Raw genomic sequence first — 27554 nt, forward strand, 5'->3', positions numbered from 1 at the left:
AATGAGAATCGATTTTGAATCGCAGAACGCATTCGAATCGATTTTTTTTCCCACACCCCTATTATTTAAAATCCGGGTAGATGGGATGAGAATGGAGGAGGGTATTAGTAAAGGGTTGAAGTTGCCTGGAGGTGTTGTTTTAGAGCGGTTTTGAAGGAATATAGAGATGCACTTATTTTTACACCTGTTGGGAGTGCATTCCACATTGATGTGGCATAGAAAGAGAATGAGTTAAGACCTTTGTTAGATTTAAATCTGGGCTTAACGTGGTTTGTGGAGCTCCCCCTGGTGTTGTGGTTATGGCGGTCATTTATGATAAGGAAGTACTTTGACATGTACTTCGGTATCAGGGAGGTGTAGCGGATTTTATAAACTAGGCTCAGTGCAAGTTGTTTTACTCTCTCCTCCACCCTGAGCCAGCCCACTTTGGAGAAGTGGGTTGGAGTGAGGTGTACCCTGGGGTGGAGGTCTAAAAGTAACCCGACTAGCTTGTTTTGGGATGTTTGTAGTATGTTTTCCTATCAATTTTAGTGAACTATTTAGATATGTATGTCCTAATCTCATTCTAGTAATAATGTATTCTTCCTTCCTATTTCTACCCCCTCCTCTCATTACACCTACTCTCCTCTGGACTTTGTAATACTCTCTACCCTTTGTTTCCTTATTCCAATTATCCTGTCACTTTTTATTGTGTTCTATCTTAATTATGCTCTTCACTTCTTCTTTACTGTGCTTAATCTCCATGTTTACTTCTGTTTTAGCGGTTGCTTATTTTGCGTATCTATCAGCTAATTCATTCCCCACAACTCCTACATGAGCAGGAACCCAGAGAAATGTTACCACACCTCCCGCTTTATTTACAGGAAGGCTTTGATGGCAAACATGAACAGCTTTTATTTTGAAAGTAGCGGAAGCGTGTGCGTGCTGTTTACTCACTCGTTTATTTAAAGAGCTCATCTGTAGCGTTGTAGCTAGCTTGGCAATTGCTTGTTTTCCTTATTGGCGCCCGGGGTTTCCACTCGTCGTTACTGCTGAACTCCATCACTGCAGAATTGAATACCACAGCGGCTAACCAGGCGGACATTACGTTCCAGGTTGGTTTTACTTGTGTCCCAACACAACGCAAGTCATTCGCGGACAACTAACCAAAACGTTATGTTTGGTGTCAGTCAGCCATGTTACTGTGTATATCAATCAATGATGCAGCTACTACCCGTCTTTATTTTTATCAGCTATTTTCTACTGTGTGCCGAATACCGAAATATAATTCGTTTTTTTACCGCTATGTAATATTTGTGAAGATTCATAATGTCAGTGCAAGTGCCAACGTACAGTCAGCAGGAACGTTTTAATGCTAAAATCGTCCGTGTTTGAATGTACCCTGTATGCTTGCTAGCGCAGTAGCATCTACTGGTGTAAATCTAGCATGGCTGTGATTATTTGATTTTTATCATGCAATCATACCAATAATGCCTTTAAAAAAAATCCGCTCTTTGCATTGTGGCAGAAAATCCACTGACGTTTGGCTATTATTACGGTTGATTAACATCGTTAGCACTGACTGATCATGCTTGCATAGAAGCTAGAACCAATGCTTTGCTGCAATGTAACTATCAATATCTGGGAGCAAAGCATAGTTTCCTAATATGTGGTGTGTTTTCATCATGGTATACATTTTGATAATATTCTTTAGGCTTCTCACATACGATCATTTTTAAAACAATTGACTTACTGCTAAACAATAACACTCATGGTACAAAATGTCAACATTGCACTAATTTATGTACTTCCGTTGTCGTGTCAGATGGATCAACAGGACCAGGCCTATATGTTTGCCCGTCTCACACGGCCACATTCTGAACAGCTGCTGCAAGGTCTTCATTCTGAACAGCTGCTGCAAGGCCTTCAGCTCTTACGGAAAGATCATGAACTATGTGACATTGTGCTCCGTGTGGGTGACGCCAAGATCCATGCCCACAAAGTAGTGCTGGCCAGCATCAGCCCTTACTTCAAAGCCATGTTCACGGGTAACTTGTCCGAAAAGGAGACGGCTGAAGTCGAATTCCAATGCATTGACGAGACTGCCTTGCAGGTAGGCTTGGAGCCAGTTAAAAATGTATTCACCAATTTATGTTGTAGTTTTTACTAATGACTTTTTAATTTATTTTTTATTCCATGTAGGCAATTGTTGAGTATGCTTACACTGGCACAGTATTTATCTCCCAGGAAACTGTGGAATCTCTGCTGCCAGCAGCCAATCTACTGCAGGTCAAGCTAGTACTAAAGGAATGCTGCTCCTTCTTAAAGAGTCAGCTGGATGCTGGGAACTGTATCGGCATTTCCCGCTTTGCAGAGACGTATGGCTGTCATGATTTGTGCCTGGCTGCAACTAAGTTCATCTGTGAAAATTTTGAGGAAGTTTGTCAGACCGAGGAATTTTTTGAACTAACAAGAGCTGAGTTGGATGAAATTGTGTCCAATGACTGCCTTAAAGTGGTGACAGAGGAGACAGTTTTTTATGCCCTAGAGTCGTGGATTAAATATGATGTAACTGAACGACAACAACATTTAGCTCAGCTGCTGCACTGTGTGCGCCTTCCACTCCTCAGCGTCAAATTTCTCACTCGTTTATATGAAGCCAACCACCTTATACGAGATGACCACGCATGCAAGCACCTGCTAAACGAGGCCCTCAAATATCATTTTATGCCTGAGCACCGGTTGTCGTATCAGACTGTCCTGTCTGCACGACCCAGGTGTGCCCCGAAGGTGCTGCTGGCAGTAGGAGGCAAGGCTGGACTGTTTGCCACCTTAGAAAGGTAATAACTCTTAATATAATGTCTACATTTTCTCAATTGTATTAAATCAAATCTTAATGTGTCTTGTACCTTTTCTCTGGCAGCATGGAAATGTATTTCCCTCAAAAAGACTCATGGATAGGACTAGCTCCTCTCAGCGTACCCAGGTACGAGTTTGGAGTGGCGGTGCTTGACCATAAGGTGTACGTGGTGGGCGGCATCGCGACACACATGCGTCAGGGCATCAGCTACAGGAGACATGAAAGCACAGTGGAGAGCTGGGACCCAGAAAGCAACACCTGGTCTTCGGTAGAGCATATGGCAGAGTGTCGCAGCACACTTGGGGTAGTGGTCCTGGCCGGAGAGCTGTACGCACTGGGAGGCTACGATGGCCAATATTACCTCCAGTCTGGGGAAAAATACGTCCCCAAGTTGAAGGAGTGGCAACCTGTGGCGCCCATGACCAAATCTCGCAGTTGCTTTGCCACTGCTGTGCTAGACGGCATGGTGTATGCCATTGGAGGATATGGACCAGCGCATATGAACAGGTACTGTTGCGGTTGTCTAAATTTTGAGGGGTCCGTTTTCCTTGTGTATTTAAGAAACCAACACCGCTATGATGTATAATATACAAAAGCAGTTAGTCATAGAAGTATTAATAGTACATTCTAATCAGGACTATATCTATTTTATTTAATCAAGTAGTGGTATGCCTCTCCTCAAATACCCGCCTAGGAGGAAAAAAGTAAGCCAGCGATTTATATAATAAATTACAAACCCCGTTTCCATATGAGTTGGGAAATTGTGTTAGATGTAAATATAAACGGAATTCAATTATTTGCAAATTCTTTTCAACCCATATTCAATTGAATGCACTACAAAGATAAGATATTTGATGTTCAAACTCATAAACTTTTTTTTTTGCAAATAATAATTAACTTAGAATTTCATGGCTGCAACACGTGCCAAAGTAGCTGGGAAAGGGCATGTTCACCACTGTGTTACATCACCTTTTCTTTTAACAACACTCAGTAAATGTTTGGGAACTGAGGAAACTAATTGTTGAAGCTTTAAAAGTTGAATTCTTTCCCATTCTTGTTTTATGTAGAGCTTCAGTCGTTCAACAGTCCGGGGTCTCCGCTGTCGTGTTTTATGCTTCAGAATGCGCCACACATTTTCAATGGGAGACAGGTCTGGACTGCAGGCGGGCCATGAAAGTACCCGCATTTTTTTTTTTTTTAACGAAGCCACTCTGTTGTAACACGTGCTGAATGTGGCTTGGTATTGTCTTGCTGAAAAAAGCAGGTGTGTCCATGAAAAAGACGGCGCTTAGATGGCAGCATATGTTGTTCCAAAACCTGTATGTACCTTTCAGCATTAATGGTGCTTTCACAGATGTGTAAGTTACCCATGCCTTGGGCATTAATGCACCCCCATACCATCACAGATGCTGGCTTTTGAACTTTGCGTCAAAAACAGTCTGGATGGTTCGCTTCCCCTTTGGTCCGGATGACATGATGTCGAATATTTCCAAAAACAATTTGAAATGTGGACTCGTCAGAACACTTTTTTCCACTTTGCATCAGTCCATCTTAGATGATCTCGGGCCCAGAGAAGCCGGCCGGGGGCGTTTCTGGATGTTGTTGATAAATGGCTTTCGCTTTGCACTTGCACTTACAGATGTAGCGACAAACTGTATTTGGTGACAGTGGTTTTTTGAAGGGTTCCTGAGCCCGTGTGGTGACATCCTTTAGAGATTGATGTCGTTTTTTGTTACAGTGCCGTCTGGGGGATCGAAGGTCACGGTCATTCAATGTTTGTTTCCGGCCATGCCACTTACGTGGAGTGACTTCTCCAGATTCTCTGAAACTTTTGATGATATTATGGACCGTAGATGTTGAAATCTCGAAATTTCTTGCAATTGCACTTTGAGAAATGTTGTTCTTAAACTGTTTGACTATTTGCTCACGCAGTTGTGGACAAAGGGGTGTACCTCGCCCCATACTTTCTTGTGAAAGACTGAACATTTTTTGGGAAGCTGTTTTATACCCAATCATGGCACCCACCTGTTCCCAATTAGCCTGCACATCTGTGGGATGTTCCAAATAAGTGTTTGATGAGCATTCCTCAACTTTATCAGTATTTATTGCCAGCTTTCCCAACTTCTTTGTCACGTGTTGCTGGCATCAAATTCTAAAGTTAATGATTATTTGCAAAAAAAACAAACGTTTATCAGTTTAAACATCAAATATGTTGTCTTTGTACCATATTCAACTGAATATGGGTTGAGAATTATTTGCAAATCTCTGTATTCCATTTGTGCCTTACGGTGGCAGAGGGGTTAGTGCGTCTGCTTCACAATACGAAGGTCCTGAGTAGTCCCGGGTTCAATCCCGGGCTCTGGCTCTTTCTGTGTGGAGTTTGCATGTCCTTCTCGTGACTGCGTGGGTTCCCTCCGGGTACTTCGGCTTCCTCCCACTTCCAAAGACATGAACCTGGGGATATGTTGATTGGCAACACTAAAATTGGCCCTAGTGTGTGGATGTTGTCTGTCTACCTATGTTGGCCCTGCGATGAGGTGGTGACTTGTCCAGGGTGTACCCCGCCTTCTGCCCGATTGTAGCTTAGATAGGCACCAGCGACCCCAAAGGGCATAAGCGGTAGGAAATGGATGGATGTATTCCGTTTATTTTTACATCTAACACAATTTCCCAATTTGTATGGAAACAGGGTTTGTAATAGGTAGAGGTGGACAATAGTTATTGGGAATTATGGTGTCACATAATCCAACCCCTGAGCCCCCCCCCCAAAAAAAACGCTTTAATGAGATTATTCGTTGATTGTTAGGGCAGTCTTTCTCAAATAATGTGTGGGGGGGGAGATGCAATGTGATGCCAGCGGGGGCACGTGTGACCTTGGAACATGCTGTTTTTTTGCCTTATCAGACAGAATATGACGAAGCATATGTAGCGGTGGGAGATGAAAGACGGGTGTTCCTTTAATGTTAATTAGCTTACAATGTTATGCAGAGGTATAGTTAACAATTTTATAGACAAATTATGCTATTTATAGTGACAGTGGGGGGTGAAATATTTTTCATTTTTCCTTGGGGGCATAACAGAATATATTTGAGAAGCACTGGGTTTGGGTGAACAAATCAATTGCTCCTACCTCGTTGGCTGTTTTAAACATAGGATCATAGGACCTCAATGTATAAACAAACATGGCCTTCGTCTTGCGGGACTTTACTACTCATCCTTGTAAGACATCCCTTGTGCCACCCAAACCAAATGCCCCGCAAAAACTTTGCGAGGAAAGGTAAAAAAACCAAACACCTACCGTACTTTGCGAGGAAAGGGGAAAAATCACCTAGCTTTGACACATCAGACCTCACAGTCCCTGGTATCCACACTGAAAAAGAAGAAGCTATTGGTCCTACTAAGTGAATGCAGGGCTTGGCGGTAAAATTGTGCAAGTAACATTCTTGTAAGTAATGTAACCTCCGGACAGCAGCAAACAGTCTGACGCCTTTATTTTTCACTTTATTGCGACTTTAACACTGGCATTGTAGCGCTAGCTTACCCAGTTGACATGATGAAAAACTACACATCACTTCCTCTTGAATTCACTGTGAGTGATGTTGCATTCAGGAACACCCGGAATTTTGATTATCAAACATTACAACTGTGCATCCGGGAGGTACTCGGTGCTCCACCTTTTCCACCTTTTGTTATGTTACAGCCATATTCCAATATATAATAAATTATTTTTCCTCAAAATTATATATACAATAAACTAACAATGTGAAAATGTTCTTTTTAAATTAAAGAAAAAAAGGATTTTTTTTCAAATTTATTTGGAAAAAAACAAAAGTCACATGTACATAAGAATATCTACCTTTGCCATGAAGCTTGGGAGTGAGATCATGTTCCTACACCTTAATTGGAGTCCACCTGTGGTAAATTCAGTTAGTTGGGCATGATTTGGAAACACACAGGTCTACTATATGTAAGGTCTCACACTTTACAGTGCATGCAGAGCATAAACTAAGAATGAAGTCGAAGGAATTGTCTGTAGACCTCCGAGACAGGATTGTCTCGCGGCACGAATCTTTGGAAGGATACAGAAAAATATCTGCTCCTTGCAGGTCCCCATGAGCACAGCGGTCGGTCTCTATCATCTGTAAATGAAAGAAGCTTGGAACCACCTGGACTCTTCCTAGAGCTGCCCAGTCGACTAAACTGAGTTATCGGGGGAAGAAGGGCCCTAATCGGGGAGGTGACTAATAACCTGATGGTCACTCTGTCAGAGATAGATCATTCCTCTTTTAGAGAGAGAGAAGAACCTTCCAGACGGACAAATATCTCTGCAGCAACCCACCAATCAGACCTCTATGGTAGAGTGGCTGTCATTAGGATGCGACCAATAAGAATTTCATATATTCCCATTTAGATGAAGAATGACTCATAATCCTCACAAAGAAAAAGGGGCTTGGAACCAAGCATCTTTTGATATTCTCGGCATTCTTGGGTCTAAATAAACGAAGTGTACCCACTTGTCGGAATACGACTTCGTCCTTCTACTCTCCAGGTGAGAGGCATTATTTATGATCTAGAATTAAGTTTGACGAGCAAGAAAACGAGGAAGCAGCTGATCAGTCAATCTTGTCAACATAGGCACACAAGCTTGTGATCACGGCGTCGTTAAATAGTTTGTCTGCGTTGGCGCTTATAATAACAATATCACCAATACTTGGTTAATATTTAAGTAACATGTAAATTGAGTATTGTTGGAGCTTTTTGGGGGGAGAAAAGAGGACCGCGCATTTACTCCACTGTAAGCAGACTTTTATTTACGAGAGAATACATTACAAAAATAAATCCGTCATATCTTTCGTAATGATTGTGAATGATAGACAAAATTCCAAAAAAGTGCAGTTCCCCTTTCAGTATTGATTTGGGCACCATTTAAGCACATGCACCGTTCTTTTTGAGTTCCAATTTGCTACTAGTATTGGTTAAAATCTAAACGATATATATCCCTAATCAGAACATAAACTTCCCTGATTTATTGCTGTGATGTTTGCTTTACTGTAGTAGTGATGTCATATTTGGTTCGCGTAAATCTGCATTTACAGTTTCTCACATCCACCTTTTGATTGACTGTACACAAACTACAGTCAAATCTTCATTTAAAATAAAAAAACATTGTAAAATATTTTATTAAAATTATTAAATCAATTACTTCGATTTGATTTTAATACCACACATTTTTCATACACAGGTAAGTGGCAAACACACAGTGCTTTTATACAAGAGAAAGAAGAGAAGGAAACACATTACAAAGGCAAAAACACATACACACAAAGCTCTATTGGCAACAATGAAAAACATTGCATGATAGCACTGAAGATTTGAGGAAAACGCCACCTGTTGAGGCGTCCACACTGGAGAATAACAAAATAATGCCATCTTTAAAAATAATATGAAACATATTTTATTTAAATTTAGGTTAAAAATTAAATTAAATAACACAGTAAATTAATAAAAACATTACATTGAGAGAATAATACTAGTAATAATAGCAATAAATAAGATACATTTAAATAAAAACAGTTTTACACGATCAGTAAAAAGCCTGAATACAAATATGTGTCTTTTGGACTTTTTAAAATGTTTTTCTCTCAGTCATATCTGCTGTTCGACAGGTGGGGGCCATAGTGGCTAAATGCTGTCTTTTGCTAAAAGATAAAAGGCAAGTGGCATAGGACCTCCGGATCCATGAGGGTTGGTACGGTAAAAGCAGGTCAAACAGATAAAAAGGCGCAAGGCCATCAGGATTCTTTAAAAACAAATATAACTTTTAAAATGAACTCTGAAGCAGACGGGGAGCCAATGCAGTGATTTTAAAACTGGTGTAATGTGCTCCCATCCTCTGGTCCTAGTCATTCTTGGGAAGTAGTAAGGTATTGGTATAGGCTTAAAAGATATTGTACATACCTAATCATTTTTTTCCTAATTAAACAGGATCACAGGATTATCTTTAAATTTTATGAGGAACATGATTTGAAAGGATACTTAAATAGAAGTGGATATCGGCAAGTAAATAAACCGCTCTCCTTTGCCCTGTTATCTCTTTTAAGTCCGGTAGTTATTAATCTGTTAGAAGTTGCAATTAAATGAAGGATGTCAAATGTTGCAGAGAAAGACCAGGTGCTCGTTTATGAGTGAAGTCAAAAGTGATATGGTGGTAGCTGAAGTTTCATTGAGTGCCTGCGGCCTTTAAGACTTCTGCTGTTGCTGTGGATCTCCAGTGTGCACTGTCTCTGTTGCTCGTTTCCTAGACTCCCGAATACCTTTGAGAGTTTCTTTTTGGACAGAGACTCTCTTGAGATGCATTTTCCCCTTTTCTCCCTATGGCTTTTGTACATGTGCTTTAAGCAAAACAATCCCTGATTGCTGATGTTTCTGTGAGTCTTTATGGAACATATTCCATTTGTAACCATAACCACAGTACTTTTGGAAGCCGTCAGCTTACTGCTGCAATGCTTACTGCTGTAATGCTTGGTGGGTGTGTTTGATTTTAAAACATTACATTTGTCATTACCATACAGCAGCGATGTGCGGTTATGAGGCACGCGAAGCAGAACCCCTCTTGCCATTATGAAAAGAAAAAAAAAAGAATTATAAACATAAAATAAAAATGTGCTCATTAAACGGTGCTGTTGATGTATTTTCGGTTTGATCAGAATTATTTGACTTTTTATTTTTTAAATAAAAAATATCATAGCTGACTGGTTTGCTGGGTTTCCTGCCCGCTAAACTGAAGCTGAGGATGTAGCTTACTGGCTGTTATTTTTCAGCATGTGTCCAATATAAACTTTTATACACCACCACTTTCTAGTTTGCACTCAACAGTCAGTCTGTTTAATGTATTGAATGTAAATGTGATGATTATTTTTGCTAATCGGTTTATTAATAAATAAAGAAAAAACATACTCAAGGTGCTGTAGTACTCTGACTTACCACAGTGTGTGAGTCACCATGAAGTGGGGGTGAAAGTAAGCTAGCAGATGCCTGTCACTATTTAAAAAAAAATAAATAAAAAAAATTCTAAACCTCTAAAAGCCTTTGTGTAAACATATGTGGACAGCACCTTTTTAGCTCTTATTTCCAATTGTGTACACTACTGAGTCGGAGTCTTATGGCCCTTATGTGGACACTTTGGTGTCATCTTGTGAGGTCAGAAGAGTATAACATACAATGGATTTTTGAAAAAAAAGTGTAAAAATAAGAATTGGCATGTCACTAAACATGAAGTACAGGTTTGTTACTTATGGACTAAGTACATCATATAAAAATATGATTCTTACTTTTTCATTGTAATTAGTGTCCAATAAGCCTAAACGGCAAAGAGAAATAAAAACAGCATGTAAACAAACAGCTTGGGCCTTTAGAGGTTAAGTCAGATTCAAGAAAAACACGTTAAGGACCACTGAATGAAGGGCTGCCATTATGAAGGAAGCTCAAAAATCTACTCAAACTGAATTTTGCTAAAAGTGATCATACAATAGTAATAAGCTTTTATAGAGAAGGATAGCTGCATTTACTTCTGATACAAATAAAAGATAAAACCACAAATGTTTTTTTTATTTTAAAATAAACAATTAGGAAGGTGCCAAGTATTTGATACTAATTACGTAAAAATGAATTACTTGTCAAGGTCAAAAAATGTCACTGCTAAACAAGTTAAACAATAGCATTTAGGAGAGAACAGCCCTCTGCCAAGGCCAAACAATAATGCCAGAGAGGTGTATAGTCCATTAGTAGCTATTCATTAGTGCAATAATTAAAAAAAAAAAATTAAAATACATTACAAATGTAAATCTGTAAAAGCAGTGAAAACCCACAAATATAATTGTGCAGTTTACAGTAGGGAACAATGTATAATTGTTTTGGCAACCCAAAACTATAAGACAGCTATTAATGGCTGGCATATCTTAGCAATGGTGTTACTTTTGATGGGTAAATAATTTCTCAGTGAAATTGGGGCACACTCACTAGCTCTATTGACACTGCTCTGATACTGTTTGTGTTGCTGCTTCATAATGGTCATTCGCAATCTATTGGATTAAAAAGTCACTACATTTTACGTATAAATTTAATAAATTGTTAGCAAATATATATATTTTTTTAACAAATAGCTGCACAAGAAAGATCTAAAAACCGTGATTCCAGTCAATAAGCAAGCAAAAAAAAAAGACTATTTGGTCTACAAGATTCAAATTATCTTGAAATGTTTGTTTACTTAGTTCCATTTAGATCGATGGTGGTGTCAATCGTGGCGTGACAGTCCTCCGACTTTGTCTTTTAGTGGACTATCAGGTGTCACTTGCAGGCAGAACAAAGCCTTCCCTAATAAACAGTGTGGCGCTTCACAGTCAACTAACACAGTTGTATCGATCACATGCTTTTTTTTAAATTGACACACACATCGAGGCTTCAAGAAACACTATCACATCTTGTGTTTCATAAGGCATCGATGCATCGGTATCGTACGACCCATCATTAGCAGTTACCAATCGTGAGAACAGATTTAACAAATACATGTCTATATGCCACAATTGTAAGTTAAACTTTGTAGCGTTTGAATGTCTTAACTGTATTGTTTTTTTTTCCCTCTTAATTGCCTGCTCTATATTGATATGGTACATTTTAAGGGATCAAAGAAATGCACTTACACTTGTGGATTAGGAGTATGTATAAAGTACTGTGCGTCATCTTTACACAGTGTGGAGCGGTACGACCCGAGCAAGGATGCCTGGGAAATGGTAGCCCCCATGGCAGACAAGAGGATCAACTTTGGCGTTGGCGTCATGCTTGGTTTCATATTTGTGGTGGGAGGACACAATGGAGTCTCTCACCTGTCCAGCATCGAGCGGTACGATCCCCATCAGAACCAGTGGACAGCCTGTAGACCAATGAATGATCCACGCACTGGTGAGTAAGTGTCATACAGTACAGGGAATTATTGTGTTTTTTACTCTTTTTTTTTTTTTTTGTTCCCCCTCTAAAAATAACAGAACCACACTTATTTATGACGCGCTGTTCGGAGCAGGCTTGTGTAATTTTTGGAGTTCAATTAGAAGAATTTGAATTGAATAGACTCACCTGCACCACATGTTGAATTGTAATTACCCTTACAGGAAATTGAATCAAATAAATTTCAACTCAAGACAAAACCCCTGTAGTCAAGAAACCGTGAGATTTATCTCTTTTTTCATTTGTTCATGAATTCATGACTTTTTTTTGTTTTTATATATCGATGTCATTCAAAAAATCATTAACTGACAATTCTTTTATTAGGTTTACTTATTGTTTAACTAAGAATCATGCATTTGTTGTTAAAATGTTCATTCATTTGTTAAAGGTGAGGCAAATGACTCTCACTGAGCCTAACTTGATGCTCCTAACACGCTGTGTCACTTCCCTCTTTAGCCTTGTCCATCTTCCTTTTGGCTTGTCATCCACATGCTGTAAACACATAGGCTTTTTTCCTTAAAGAAAGAGCTTTTGATGATTTCAGTGGATTTTCCTGAATTCTTGCTTCCTTGTGTCGCAAGAAATGTACATTATTTCATAGATATATACCCAACCCAACATGAATAATTTGTTGCCATACGTTTAGTGCACGTTTATGCAGTGGTGAACAGACAGTAGTGATAGGTCGGTTGCAAATTATCCTTGGCTCTTACTCATCTGTTTTGAAGTGAACGTGCCCCTGAGGGATGTAACGTTAAACTGTATTAATGATAAACTGCAATAGAACTCCCGACAGTAAGAATCACCCTTTTTTAATTTAAATTGTTGTAAAATTGTGATTGATAACCACACTTTAAGAATTTCACAAACTGGTGACTTTGCTCATTTACTGGAGAAACAAGCTTGTGCTAGCTCTTGCACCTAATCTTAAAGGGGTCATATTAGTATTTGTTACTACATTTAAAACACTTCCTTGTGGTGTACATTACATAATGGTGGTGCTTTGGTGAAAATGTTGCATAGATTTTGTTTTACAGACTATATACAAGCCGCTTTCTGTCTCTTCAGAATGTGCCGTTTGTGGGTGGTCTATTTTATGTGCCAAAGTCGCACTTCTGGCCAAGACCCTTTCGACTGCGTCTCTACCTCGCCCGCCATGTTGAGTCTTCTGACCGATATAAGAACTATACGATACTTTTTATTAGAAATGGCAACAGCAAATTATTTTAGCATGCATGCACATATACCAACCTGTCTGTTAATAGAGAAAAATAGAGAACTTATTGAGTGCAAATAAGTAAACCCCCCCGCCCCCAAGGGAGACTGGATGAAATGGATGTCGAGTGGGTCTGACATAATATTGTGAAAGTCCAGTCCATAGTGGCTCTAACATAGTAAGGAAAGTATATGAAATCCTATGTTTTTCTACTACTTTTGTCAGTTTTAATTTTGTTATTTAATGTTTTCGTAGATGGTATTCTTCTACTGTAAATACAATATCATTAGATAATTGTAGCAATCTGATCAAAATTGGGCAAAAATCTACATGACTAATAAGCATTTAATATAATTTTACATGAGATATTAATTGTACACAATTTGGTAATGAAAACGTGCGTAAAGATTAGTTTTTACAATGATCAGATTTGATATTTGTGGTTGCCGATATGTTTCAGGGACGATCTATTCGTATAAAATGATTCAGTGAGCGGTAATCCATTCAGTAACAAAAAAAATAAAAAATCAAGCGGTGTGACTGAAATAAATACTGGACACTGCTGGTGAAGTTTCCAATAATGATTTAATTTTTTGTAAAGGAATTTTGTATTAAGGAATAATGGATTCAATAAAACAACAAATAATTACTAATGCATCACATGTTTTAATAAAAGTGCAACTGACACCTAAGCTTGAATTAATAAGAGGAAACCTTTTCGGCTCATTTTCAGCATTTAAGTATTTTCCACATACAACCAGAGTGACTAACATTTGATGAGTAGCTTTACCTGCTAAAAAAATGTTACCCGACCTGGCTATACAGTATTTGTTCTCCACCCTGGCGTCTCCGATGACTGATGGCATCCCTGGTGTGCAGAAGCATCTTTGCCCCGTTGACAATGTTGACGGTGTTGGCTCCTCGCTTCCTAATTTTCATAGCCTTCTTGATCCATATTTTGTAGTTTCAGTATTTGTTTCTGATTAAATTTTTTCTCTTTGGCTGCCAGTTGTCTCTTCATGTTGTGTTCCGAAGTCTATGCATTGCCATACGTAACTTGCTGCACTGTCACTTCCGTTGTGTCAATTGCGGCTGGAAGTTGTGTTGCGACTTTATTGTGTTGTTTGTTAAGGCCTACTGAAATGAGATTTTCTTATTTAAACGGGAATAGCAGGTCCATTCTATGTGTCATACTTGATCATTTCGCGATATTGCCATATTTTTGCTGAAAGGATTTAGTAGAGAAAATCGACGATAAAGTTCGCCACTTTTGGTACTTCCTGAAAAAGCCTCGCCTTTACCGGAAGTCGCAGATGACCTCGCAAGTGTGGGGGCTCCTCACATATTCACATTGATTTTAATGGGAGCCTCCAACAAAAAGTTATTCGGACCGAGAAAGCAACAATTTCCCCATTAATTTGAGCGAGGATGAAAGATTTGTGTTCGAGGATATTGATAGCGACGGACTAGAGGGGATAAAAAAAAAAGAGATAAAAAAAAACGCGATAGCATTGGCACGTATTCCGATGTTTTTAAACACATTTACTAGGATAATTCTGGGAAATCCCTTATCTTTCTAATGTGTTGCTAGTGTTTTAGTGAGTTTAATATTACCTGATAGTCGGAGGTGTACGTCCACGGGTGTGTTGACGCGCAGTGTCTCAGGGAAGTCGACGGCAGCTGTACGGACGACACAAGCTCAGCTGATATCCGGTAAGTGGCGACTTTTTAACCACAATTTTCTCACTGAAACCTGCTGGTTGACATTTGGTAGGATCCATGTTCGCTTGACCGCGCTCTGAACCATAGGAAAGTTTCAGCTCCAGGAATTTTAAACAAGGAATCACCGTGTGTTTGTGTGGCTAAAGGCTAAAGCTTCCCAACTCCATTTTTCTATTGTGACTTCTCCAATATTAATTGAACAAATTGCAAAAGATTCAGCAACACAGATGTCCAAAATACTTTGTAATTATGCCGTTAAAGCAGACTACTTTTACCTGTGTGTGTGCGTAGCGCTCATACTTCCTAAAGCGCGTGATGTCCTGCGTCCACGTCATCATTACACAAAGTTTCCAAGACTAAACTCCCGGGAAATTTAAAATTGTAATTTAGTAAACTAAAAAAGCCGTAATGGCATGTGTTGTAATGTTAATATTTCATCATTGATGTATAAACTATCAGACTGCGTGGTGGGTTTCAGTAGGCCTTTGAGTTAAAGTACCAATGATTGTCACTCACACAATAGGTGTGGTGAAATTTGTCCTCTGCATTTGACCCATCCCCTTGTTCACCCCCTGGGAGGTGAGGGGAGCAGTGGACAGCAGTGGTGCCGTGCCTGGGAATAATTTTTGGTGATTTAACCCCAATCTCCAAACTTGACGCTGAGTGTCAAGCAGACAGGTAATAGGTCCCATTTTTTTTCATAGTCTTTGGTATGACTCGGCCGGGGTTTGAACTCCCAACCTACTGATTTCAGGGCGGACACTCTAACCATTAGGCCACTGAGTATATACTACATGAAAATATCAGTGTTTGATTGTGGATATGGTCTTATTTGAAGTGTAAAGAATTAGTGGTGTCACCACCAGCTGCAAGATGTAACCCCAAGTTCTGCATTGACCGTAACATTTGACCAAATTGTAATCTACACTAAGCTATGACAATTAACCATGATCAAAATTATATATTACATTGTACCTGATAATTGTATTGCCTTGCAGGTGTTGGCTCAGCTATTGTGGAAAATTACCTGTACGTGGTGGGAGGTCACTCAGGATCCTTTTACTTGAACACTGTCCAGCGCTACGATCCCATTTCAGACCGCTGGTTGGACTCCAGCGGCATGATCTACTGTCGCTGTAACTTTGGTCTGACTTCCCTTTGACCCATGGCCCAACCAGCTAGCACTGAATGAGACACTTTATAAGACACAAAGACTCTTCTCCCCACCCTGTTGGATCCCCTTCCTGTCCCACATTCATCCTCCTGGTGCAGAGGATTGCCAAACACCAGCATGATTGGCATTGGACCTGCTGAATGGATGGATGGATGTGAAGGGCTAGTTAGCTAGCCATGGGGAATATAGGCCGGGGTGACGTGGCTACAGAGAAGAAGAGTTGCACTCTTGTGCCGACAAAAAAGACCTGATGATCATTTGCCGGCCACAAAAGAGACTTCTGCTCTGGGTGCTGGAACACAATGAGGACTTGGAGCCATTTCCCAGAGGATTGGGGAAGAAACCTGTCACTTTTATTGAAATATTTTTGTTACTCTGACCAGTTTTTTTTTCTTCCATGTCTTGTAATACTTTTTCCAATGTTCCTTGCTGCAACAAGGACCAAGTGTTCAACTTCTGGAGAAGTTTGCTTGTGACAATGTGTTTGTAGGCTGTGCAGATGTGTGTATGTCTGTGTGTATGCTCAAAGGGATATGTGCATGTCGCTTTACTGTAGTAGTGATGCCATATTTGGTTAACACAAATCTGCACGTATAGTTTGTCATATCCACCTTTTTGATTTTCTGTACACAAACTACAGTCAAATCTTCATTAAAAATAAAAAATGATTTAAAAAAGTTTTGCGTTATCTAAATCAGTTTGATTTGATTTTAATACCACACTTTTGTCATACACAGGTAAGTGGCAAACACGCAGTGCTTTTATACAAGAGAAAGAAGAGAATGAAACACATTAGAAATGCAAAAATACACATGAACACAAAGCTCTATTGGCAACAACGAAAGAAAACATTGCATGGCACGGAAGATTTGAGGAAAAATGCCCCTTATGAGGCGTCCACACTGGAGAATAACAAATAATGCCATCTAAAAAATATTAACTTTCCAAATACACCAATGGTGAAGCTGGACACATACTCGGTGATGTAACCTAGGATCAAAGGGGGTTTTGGGTCTTTTAACAATCAGACCCCCTCCTTTAATGACCCAGCCAGGGTTGATCAGGCTCCAGTCTGTGTCCAGGTAGCGCTACTGCCCTACATGCCACACCTCTCTCCTGATCCACAGCCACCCTGATGCCATTTCTGCATTAGTGGCTAACTTTATGGCCCTTCGTTGGCTGGCCCCTGTGATGCCAAGCATTCTGTAGGCCCTGCAGAGGGATTTGCCCACAAACCCTTGACTTCCCACTTCAATGGATTTGCATGTCTCTTTCCGCCCATTGCTCCGACACTCCACAAGTTAAGAGTACTGTGCGCTCTTCCTCTTATTAGCTTCCTCCAAGCGGTCCTACCAAGGCACTGTAAGCTCCAAGAGGATTACCTGCTTGGAGGCCACTGGGTTAAGCACAATATCTGGCCTTAGTGTTGTTTTGGCAACCACGTCAGGGAAATTCAACTGCTTGCCCAGATCAACTGACAGCTCCCAGTTGCGTGCTATTGCCAACAGGCCAGAAGAGGTTTTCCGGGCATCCTGTGTTGACTTCTCCCAAGCTCTGATGAAAGCGGTGCTCTTCACTGGGCGGAGGCTCTTACTGTGTCTGACTGCCCTGCAGATGGAATCAGCTATGGTTTTCATGACCTGGTCATGTCGCCAGTGGTACCGCCCAAAAGCCCTTCACCCAGGGCTTTTGGACAACAGCTTAGAATTTGCTCCAAGGTTCCTCTCCTCTGGTAGTGTCTCCACCTTTCCCCAGGGGAAGAGGTTGGATGGACTTTGCAGCAAGTCGTAGACCGCCTGGATCAAGAACTTTAACCAATGGTGTTTGGCTTTCCAGAGCTCTGCTGCTTGTTCCCATCTCGTTCAGGCGCCCAGTTGCCGCGAGCCTGCCAGATTTCCTCAACTCCCGCTCGCACCTCCTCAAGGATCAGTGACCTCTTCTTATTCCCCTGCTTCTTATCATAGCGAGGTGTTCTTCTGCTACCTAAGCGAGCTCTCCCCTGCGCCACTGTTCCCACAAACACCCTCCGTCGTAGCCTTGACTCTGCGTCATCCACAGCTCTCCACTTCTGCCCCTTCCTGAGTTAAATCCCAGCCTGGGCAACCTTTGGGTCACTGGATTCCTGATATTGTAGGCGCTCTCTGGACCCCGTCACTATGAACTCTTGCTCAGGCTGCTGATGGGGAGCTTCAGCTTGTTATTCTTCCCATATTAGAGCAGTGATGCTCAGGCTTCGCGGCAGTCCCAGGCACCTGCGCAGGAACCTACTGACCCTCATTTCAAAGACTTCCACCGTTGAATTGGGGACTTCGTATACCAAGGGGGGCCAGAGGATGTGAGGAAGAATCCCTTGCTGGTAAATCAGGCCTTGAACTTGCCTGGAAGGCGAGATGTGTCCACTACGGCCAGCCAGGTCTCCTGGTCTTGGTTGGTCGCTTTTGTGGAGGCTATGTCTCTCAGGCTGCAATTGAACCCCTTTCCCAAGCTCTTCACAGGTTCCTCGTGAGTGATGGTATTCTGGTGGTGCCAAGTGAGAAGTAGAACTTGCCAGTAACCTTCACTTTCTTTAACACAAGGGACCTCCGACCTAGCCGGCTTGAAGCTCATGCGAGCCCAGGAAATCGCCCCCTGAAGGCCATTCAGGGTTCACCTACAACCTGGGACAGATGTAGTGGTCACTGTCGGGTCGTTCTTGAAGGATCGGATGGGTGGCCGGACTCCAGACCTGGAGACTGGCCCTCTACACTGAACTTCTGCCGATTTCACCAGCATTTTTATGGTGAGTGCAAAGAAGTGAAGTGAAGTGAATTATATCTATATAGCGCTTTTCTCTAGTGACTCAAAGCGCTTTACACAGTGTAACCCAATATCTAAGTTACATTTAAACCAGTGTGGGTGGCACTGGGAGCAGGTGGGTAAAGTGTCTTGCCCAAGGACACAACGGCAGTGACTAGGATGGCAGAAGTGGGAATCAAACCTGCAACTCCCAAGTTGCTGGCACGGCCACTCTACCAACCGAGCTATACCGCCCACGAAGATGACTAAGATTGTACAGCCAGCGATGTTCCCCTTTTAAGCATGTGCCAGTCAGAAGTTGTTGTTCCGGACGAGACTCTCAGATGGAGGTCTCTGAACTTCTTTGGGATGTGATGCAAACTCATTGACCAGCTTGTGGGGTATGGATCCATAAGTATTTGCGAGGTCCAGCCACAGAACAGCCAAGTCCCCCTTGTTCTCCCTGGCTTCCCTGATGAGCTGAGTGACCATGCCTGTGTGCTCCAGACATCCAGATACCTCTGGGATCCCTTCTTTCTGGACTGATGTATCAATGTAGGAGTTCTTCAGGAGGTAGTATGTCAGTCTCATGGCAATGAGGCTGAAGAACTTCCCTTCAATGCTCAGCAACGAAATGGATCGGAACTGGTTGATGTTTTGAGAGTTCTCCTCCTTTGGGATCCACACACCCTCTGCCTGTCTCCACTGGTCTGCTACTTTGCCCCTCCTTCAAATCACCTTCAGGATTTTCCAGAGTCTGCAGCGTAGTCTTGGACAGTTCTTATAGACCTTGTAAGGTAGTCCACTGGGCCCTGGAGCAGAGCTTGTCCTTGCCCTTCGGACCCTCTCCTGGACTATCCTTGCAGCTGGGCTCTTTCCCATCAAAGTCTAGCGTTGGTGTAGGTGGATTGATCAATGACCTGCAGGTGCCTAGGTCTTGCTCTCTACATCTAATACTGTAGGTTTGCTTGAGGTGGTGGTCCACCTTAGCTTTGGAGCAGGCCAGTTTACCGCTTCGCTTCTTTCTTAGCAGCTGTTTTGTGACTCCAAATGGATTCGTCAGAAAGGCAGTGCTCCCCCTTGACCTTTCCTTCCTCCTCCTCCTATGCCACTCCGCTCTCCTCAAGGTCATCAGCTTCTTGCGGATTATGCAGCGTAGCCTGAGCTGCTGGATCCTACTCGCTCTATTGTTCATGATGTAGTCCAAACCTCTGCAGTGAGGCTGATGATAATGGTCATCGTCTTGAGAGGTCAGCCAGCGTCCCCTTTGGCTGTTGCTTCCAAGATGGTATCAACATCTTCATCAAACTGGAGCCACTTCTCCTTACTAGCTTGGAGCCACTTTCCTGTGTGCAACTGGTGATTGCATCACCTGGAGGCTCTGGGCACTGTGGGGTGACCCTGGGCTTGGCTCTTCCTGCGTCTCACCAGGCGTAGTTCCTGTGCGCTGTGAATATACCACCTTTTGCATACACTTTATCCTGGCCGGTTGGATCCGCAGGCCATGTCGGTTCTTGCATATCTTTCCACATATGCATTCCATAGTCGTCGCCGTTTTTCCATTGCCATGTGTTGTTGTCCCTTGATTCCGCCAAGTGGGACTCTCTTCTGCCCCCCAGCCCTTCGGGAATCCCTGGGGGTATATTTGTTGTTGGTGGATTCGTAGCTTGTTGTGGGTTCCTTCCTCTCAGAAGGTGCAGCTCGGGATGCTACCCCTCAGTTCCCCAGTGTCTATTCTGTCTCTTCAGCTGTCACCAATCTTTACTTGTTGGTCAACCAGACTGTTCCTGGCAGTCTCTGGTTGTCACAGAAAAGCAGCTTTTTAAATACACCAATGGTGCAACTGGACACATCCTCAGTGATGTAACCTAGAATCACAGGGGGTTTCGGGTCTTTCAACAATCAAACCCCATCTCCTAGGCAATGAAACATATATAATTAAATATATGTAAAGAAAGTAAATTTAAATCTAAAACACAATGAGTTAATAAAAACAAAACATTGAGAGAATAACAATAGTAATAATAGCAATAAATAAAATAGAAAATGATAACAGTAAAAATTATTGGCAGTATGAAGCTTGATTAAACAGGTGTGTCTTTGGTCTTTTTAAAATGTTTTTTCCTCAGTTGTTTCTGCAGTCCTGAGGCTCACGCAGGCTGTTCCAAAAGTGGGGGCCATAGTGGCAAAATGATGCCTTTTGCTATAAGATATAAGGCTGGTGGCAGAGGACTTCCGGATCCGCGAGGGTTGGTATGGTAAAAGGAGGTCAGACAGATAAAAAGGCGCAAGGCCATTAGGACATTTAAAAACTAATAATATAACTTTTAAAATGAACCCTGAAGCAGACAGGGGGTCAATACAGTGATTTTAAAACTGGTGTATTGTGTTCCCGCCTTCTGGTCCTCGTCATTCTTGGGAAGTAGGAAGGAATTGGTATCGGCTTAAAAAATATTGTAAATCCCTCATAATAAGCAGTTTTTGTCACAATTAAACAGAATTATCTGTAAATTTTATGGGCAACATGATTGAAAGGATACATGAGAAATATAAGTGGATATCGGCAAATAAATAAACGGCGGTCCTTTTCCCTGTCATCTCTTAGGTCGGTCGTTATTTATATAATAGAAGTTGCAATCAAGTGAAGGATGTCAAAATGTTACATATATATATATATATATATATATATATATATGTGTGTGTGTGTGTGTGTGTGTGTGTGTGTGTGTTTATGTATATATGTGTGTATGTATATATAAATATACATATATATATATGTTTGCAAATGTATTTATATACATACACACACATATATATGTGTTTATGTATATATGTGTGTGTATATATATATATATATAATATATATGTGTGTGTGTGTATGTATATTGTGTATGTATATATATAAACATACACACACAGTGTATATATATATATATATATATATATATATATATATATATATATATAATGTGTGTGTATACATGTATGTATAAATATTTTGTTGTCTTTATAAAGAAAATCACATCATTGCAAATTACTTGATGATGTCATGTTGACCACGCCCCCACCGCCACAGGTATCTTGGCAGTTTAGGGGATGCCAATAGGATCCCTTTAAATGCTAACATGAAAACAAAAGACTTTGAAGTATTTCCCAGTTACAAACGACATACCCCAATCTAAACTTGGACAAACACATTACTGTCTGAGCAAAAAAACAATTACAATGTTTACATTATTTTTCAAGCTGTGTGCTCTTAAAATACAGTGATTGATCCGTATTCTAAGGAATATGATGAATTCCTATGTTTTTTCTACTAGTTTTGCCAGTTTTAATTTTGTTGATTAATGTTTTGGTAGACTTTTAGTTCGTCTGCCTCACAATACGGAGGTCCTGGGTTCGATCCTGCGCTCAGGATCTTTCTTTGTGGAGATTGCATGTTCTCCCCATGAATGCGTGGGTTCCCTCCGGTTACTCCGCACCTGGGGATAGGTTGATTGGCAACGCTAAATTGGCCCTAGTGTGTGAATGTGAGTGTGAATGTTGTCTGTCTATCTGTGTTGGCCCTGCGATGAGGTGGCGACTTGTCCAGGATGAAACCCGCCTTCCGCCCGAATGCAGCTGAGATAGGCTCCAGCACCCCCCGCGACCCCGAACGGGACAAGCGGTAGTAAATGGATGGATGGATTCTTGTACTGTAAACACAATAATTAGTAATTTATAAATTAATACATTCAATCATATGGGACCTTTCTGGGTCTTTTTTTTGGTCTTATTAGATAATTGTAGCAATCTGATCAAAATTGGGCATTAAGCCATAGGAATAATAAACATTTAATATAATATTACATCAAATCTTAATTGTGCACATAGTTTGGTAATGAAGAAGTGTGTAAAGATTTGTTTTTACAATCATCAGATTTGATATTTGTGGTTGCCGATATGTTTCAGGGATGAGCTATATGTTTAAAACGATTCAGTGAGTTGTAATCCAGTCAGTAACAGCAAAAAATAAAATTACAAGCAGTGTGACTGAAATAAATACTGGACACTGCAGGTGAAATTTCCTCATTTATTTTTGTAAACAAATTTTGTACCAATGAATTATGGATACAAACAAGTAAGTAAACAAATAATGGCTAATGCATCACATCTTGTTTTAATAAAGTGCAACCGAAACCTTAGGTTGAATTAACAAGAGGAACCTTTTCTGCTCACATTTTCAACTTTTAAGTATTTTTTTAATAAAACCAGAGTGACTAACATTTGATGAGTAGCTTTACCTGCTAAAGAAATGTTACACGACTTGGCCATACAGTATTTGTTCTCCACGTCTCCAATGACTGATAGCGTCCCTGGTGTGCGGAAGTATATCTGCCCCCTCGTCCCTGAGATGGTGTTGGCTCCTCGCTTCCTAATTCTCATAGCCTTCTTGATCCCAGGGATTTCCGCTGCGCTTTGTTGCTAAGGGGGCCGCCTTAACAACAAAGAGCCGCCGCCGAAGCTAAAGTCTTAACAAGCTGCTCCGCTTCGTTCTGCCTCTATCTCTGTCAGTATTCTCTGCAGCACCCAGCATTGTCCCGCCCACAGAACCATCTGATTGGTTACACGTAGAGCGGTAACAGCCAATCAGCAGTGCGTATTCAGAGCGGTAACAGCCAATCAGCAATGCGTACTCAGAGCGCATTGAGTCTGTGCTCCACCTTCGTGATGAGCAGATAGGTGTTAAGCAGGTAAGCATTAGGCAGCAGACTCTCCCCAAATTATGATAAACACCTCCCAGCCAACTACTAGTAACATCACTATGAGCCCGTTGACGTTCTAGAAACATAAACTCAGCTCGCTTGAAGTCCTTGAGGTGACGGCTTATTAGCTTTTAGCAAAACGTTAGCTCATTTTGCGGTGTGTGTATGCATGAGTGCCTGCGTGCGTGCGTTACAGACAGCAAAGCTCTGTCTGTCTGTTATTTCACGTTACCTTTTTCTGTGTTGATTGAGCTGTGTAGAAGCTGCAAAAAAGGACATTACGTTAAATGAAGAGTTTCCTGAAGCTGTCTCTGATAGTTGATATGTTACCGCATCATAAAGCCGACTTTTTTGTACTTACAGTATTTGTTTCTGATTAAATGATTTCTCTTTGGCTGCCAGTTGTTGTCGCTTCATGTTGTGTTCCGGAAGTCTATGCATTGCCATACGTAACTTGCTGCGCTGTCTCTTCCGTTGCGTCAATTGCGGCTTGAAGTTGTGTTGCAACTTTGTTATTGTGTTGTCGTTTGTCTTAATTGTGACTTTTGCAATTGTGCTGTAACTGAAAGTTTTTGTGTTGTAATTTATGATATTGTCTTGTAGCGGTTTCATTGGTTATGACCTTTTTAGACCACCGTAGGTATCCACCATTTTTGTTTTGATGACGCCAAAGACGGGGAAATAGACTTATTGTTCAAACTTCGTATAGAGTCTGCTGTTCCTAAATCCACCGTTTTCCTTTTTATTGTTATCGATAAAATCCATCAATTCCCTTTTAAATGATCATGGATCAATACCTATTTTCTGGAAAGCAAGACGGATATAGTAGAAATTTAGGAATATAAATTGTTCTTTTGCAATATAGATCAATCATTTCATCCCTAAGACATATACTACATGAAAATATCAGTGTTTGATTGTGGATATGATCTTATTTGAAGTGTAAAGATTTAGTAGTGTCACCACCAACTCCAAGGATGTAAGATGTGTTAGTTGTCAGCAAAATGTAACCCCAAGTTCTGCATTGACCGTAACATTATTTGACCAAATTGTAATCTACACAAAGCTATGACAATTAGCCTTTATCAAAAATATACATTACATTGTACCTGATAATTGTATTCCCTTGCAGGTGTTGGCTCAGCTATTGTGGAAAATTACCTGTACGTGGTGGGAGGTCACTCAGGATCCTCTTACCTGAACACTGTCCAGCGCTACGATCCCATTTCAGACCGCTGGTTGGACTCCAGCGGCATGATCTACTGTCGCTGTAACTTTGGTCTGACTTCCCTTTGACCCATGGCCCATCCAGTTAGCACTTAATGAGACACCTTTTTAGACACAAATACCCCCCCCCCCCCCTCCCCCCAGAGAAGAAGAGTTGCACTCTTGCCGACGAAAAAGACCTGATGATCATTTGCCGGCCACAAAAGACACTTCTGCTCTGGCTGCTGGAACACAATGAGGACTTGGAGCCATTTCCCAGAGGATTGGAGAAGAAACCTGTCACTTTTATTTAAATATTTTTGTTATTCTAACCATTTTTTTTCTTCCATGTTTTGTAATACTTTTTTCTAACGTTCCTTGCTGCAACAAGGACCAAGTGTTCAACATCTGGAGAACACCGTAGTTTGCTTGTGACAATGTGTTTGTAGGCTGTGTAGATGTGTGTATGTCTGTGTATGCTCAAAGAGGTATGTGCATGTCGGGTTGGATTGTATTTTGTTTGGTGTCTGCATGCAGAACGGAGGCTCGTTTCTGCAACACAATATGTGCGTCACAAAATGAGGACTTAGGATATTTTTTTTCACAGAAAGGGCTGCCTGTTCTCTAATGTGTGCATAGTGTAAATACAATATATATATATATATATATATATAAATATATACTTACTGCATTGCCTGTAAATGTTTTACCACACAGGGTCATATGTATGTGTGGAGGTGGCTAATTCTGAAGTTGACCTCTTGTCTGCTTCATTCTCTGTATTCACCTCTGTTGCATTTTTAAGAGCATGTCTATTTTTGTTGAACCTCACCCCTTCTGCACCCTTTGGTCTGTCTGCAATGCCAATTGTTGCTAGTTTTAGAATTCTACTGCGGATCTGTGTTGCCACACACAACTGGATCAACCCCTGTCTGCTATATTACTATCTTAGTTATTCATTTCGTAAAGCACATGCACCCCAAAGCTGTCCGCTGTTCACCATATTTGATGTAGGATTTTTTTGTTGTTGTCTTTACTCGAAACCCCATAGACACACAATCAATGGGTCGGTTGTACAGACCCCGTTTCCATTTGAGTTGGGAAATTGTGTCAGATGTAAATATAAACAGAATACTATAATTTGCTAATTATTTTTAACCCATATTCAGTTGAATATGCTACAAAGTCAACATATTTGATGTTCAAATTGATAAACATTTTTTTTTGCAAATAATCAGTAACTTTAGAATTTGATGCCAGCAACACGTGACAAAGAAGTTAGGAAATGTGGCAATAAATACTGATAAAGTTGAGAAATACTCATCAAAGACTTATTTCTTATGCAAAACCAGTTACTGTAACACATGCTGCAGTATTGTGTAAGACATGCACCTACAAACAAAGATTGGGCGAGGTTCACCAATTTGTAAGCAAATTGTCGAACAGATTTAGAACGGTCGGTAAAATCATCATAAGGTTCAGAGAATCTGGAGAAATCACTGCACGTAAGCGATTGATATTATGGACCTTTGATCCCTCAGGCGGTCCTGCATCAAAAACCGACATCAGTGTGTAAAGGAGATCACCACATGAGCTCAGGAACACTTCATGAAACCACTGTCAGTAACTGCAGTTGGTTGCTATATCTGTAAGTGCAAGTTAAAATTCTGCTATGCAAAGCAAAACCCATTTATCAACAACACCAAGGAACGCCGCTGTCTTCGCTGGGCCCGAGCTCATCTAAGATAGTGGAAAAGTGTTCTGTGGTCTGACGAGTCCACATTTCAAATTATATTTTGAAACTGTGGACGTGGTGTGCTCCAGAACAAAGAGGAAAATAACCATTCGGATTGTTATAGGCGCAAAGTTCAAAAGCCAGCATCTGTGATGGTATGGGGGTGCATTAGTGCCCAAGGCATGGGTAACTTACACATCTGTGAAGGCACCATTAATGCTGAATGGTCCATACAGGTTTTGGTGCAACATATGTTGTCATCCAAGCAACGTTATCATGGACGCCACTGCTTATTTCAGCAAGACAATGTCAAGCCACGTGTTACAAAAGCGTGGTTTCGTAGTAAAAGAGTGCGGGTACTTTCCTGGCCCGCCTGCAGTCCAGACCTGTCTCCCATCGAAAATGTGTGGCGCATTATGAAGCGTAAAATACAACAGCGGAGACCCCGGACTGTTGAACGACTAAAGCTCTACATAAAATAAGAATGAGAAAGAATTCCACTTTCAAACCTTCAACAATTAGTTTCCTCTGTTCCAAAAAAATTTATTTAGTGTTTTTAAAAGAAAAGGTGATGTAACACAGTGGTGAACATGCCCTTTCCCAACTAATTTGGCACGTGTTGCAGCCAAGAAATTCTAAGTCAATTATTCGCAAAAAAAAAAAAAAAAAGTTTATGAGTTTGAACATCAAATATCTTGTCTTTGTAGTGCATTCAACTGAATATGGGTTGAAAAGGATTTGCAAATCATTGTATTCCGTTTATATTTACATCTAACACAATTTCCCAACTCATATGGAAACGGGGTTTGTAGGTTAATTGCATTATTTGCTTTGTCACAAATCAGTGGCATGTTATTTTTGGTGCAACCCCTAAACCCCTTGCCAAAGAACTGAGAGCATTTTCATGTGTGCCACAAAGTCTGAAATTGTAATTTTTTATTTTTTAAATTTAATATTGTGGCATTAAATCTAGCCATGCTGCCAAAGAGCATGCTGACAATATTGGAGCATTGTGCAAGTCTTCACTGTACTTTATTGGCACTTATCAAACCAATGATTCAGATTGCAAATTGTATGTATTATGTTTTTGTTTAGGCTAACACCATGTAGATCATGCAATAAGGCTTCCTGTTAATGGGTAT

The 27554-nt window shown here is 40.8% G+C and overlaps 1 protein-coding gene across 3 annotated transcripts; it reads left to right on the top strand.

Annotated features, from left to right (window-relative positions):
- The first annotated feature begins 891 nt into the window (after positions 1-891).
- LOC133549753 (kelch-like protein 28) lies at positions 892-27419 on the top strand. 3 transcript variants are annotated; one of them, XM_061895503.1, is made up of 6 exons: positions 892-1094; positions 1805-2092; positions 2182-2819; positions 2903-3346; positions 11589-11797; positions 24604-27419. In XM_061895503.1, the coding sequence occupies exons 2-6, from the start codon at positions 1805-1807 to the stop codon at positions 24765-24767; spliced, it is 1743 nt and encodes a 580-aa protein (XP_061751487.1). In that variant the 5' UTR covers positions 892-1094; the 3' UTR covers positions 24768-27419. The 3 variants fall into 3 exon arrangements, with proteins under 3 accessions (XP_061751487.1, XP_061751486.1, XP_061751485.1); XM_061895502.1 differs by lacking the exon at positions 24604-27419 and adding an exon at positions 15776-16630 and having other exon boundaries at positions 895-1094; positions 11589-11801; XM_061895501.1 differs by lacking the exon at positions 24604-27419 and adding an exon at positions 15776-16630 and having other exon boundaries at positions 899-1094.
- The last annotated feature ends 135 nt before the right edge of the window (positions 27420-27554 follow it).

The sequence above is a fragment of the Nerophis ophidion genome, linkage group LG03 (genome assembly GCF_033978795.1).
Source record: "Nerophis ophidion isolate RoL-2023_Sa linkage group LG03, RoL_Noph_v1.0, whole genome shotgun sequence".
Taxonomy (NCBI): domain Eukaryota; kingdom Metazoa; phylum Chordata; class Actinopteri; order Syngnathiformes; family Syngnathidae; genus Nerophis; species Nerophis ophidion.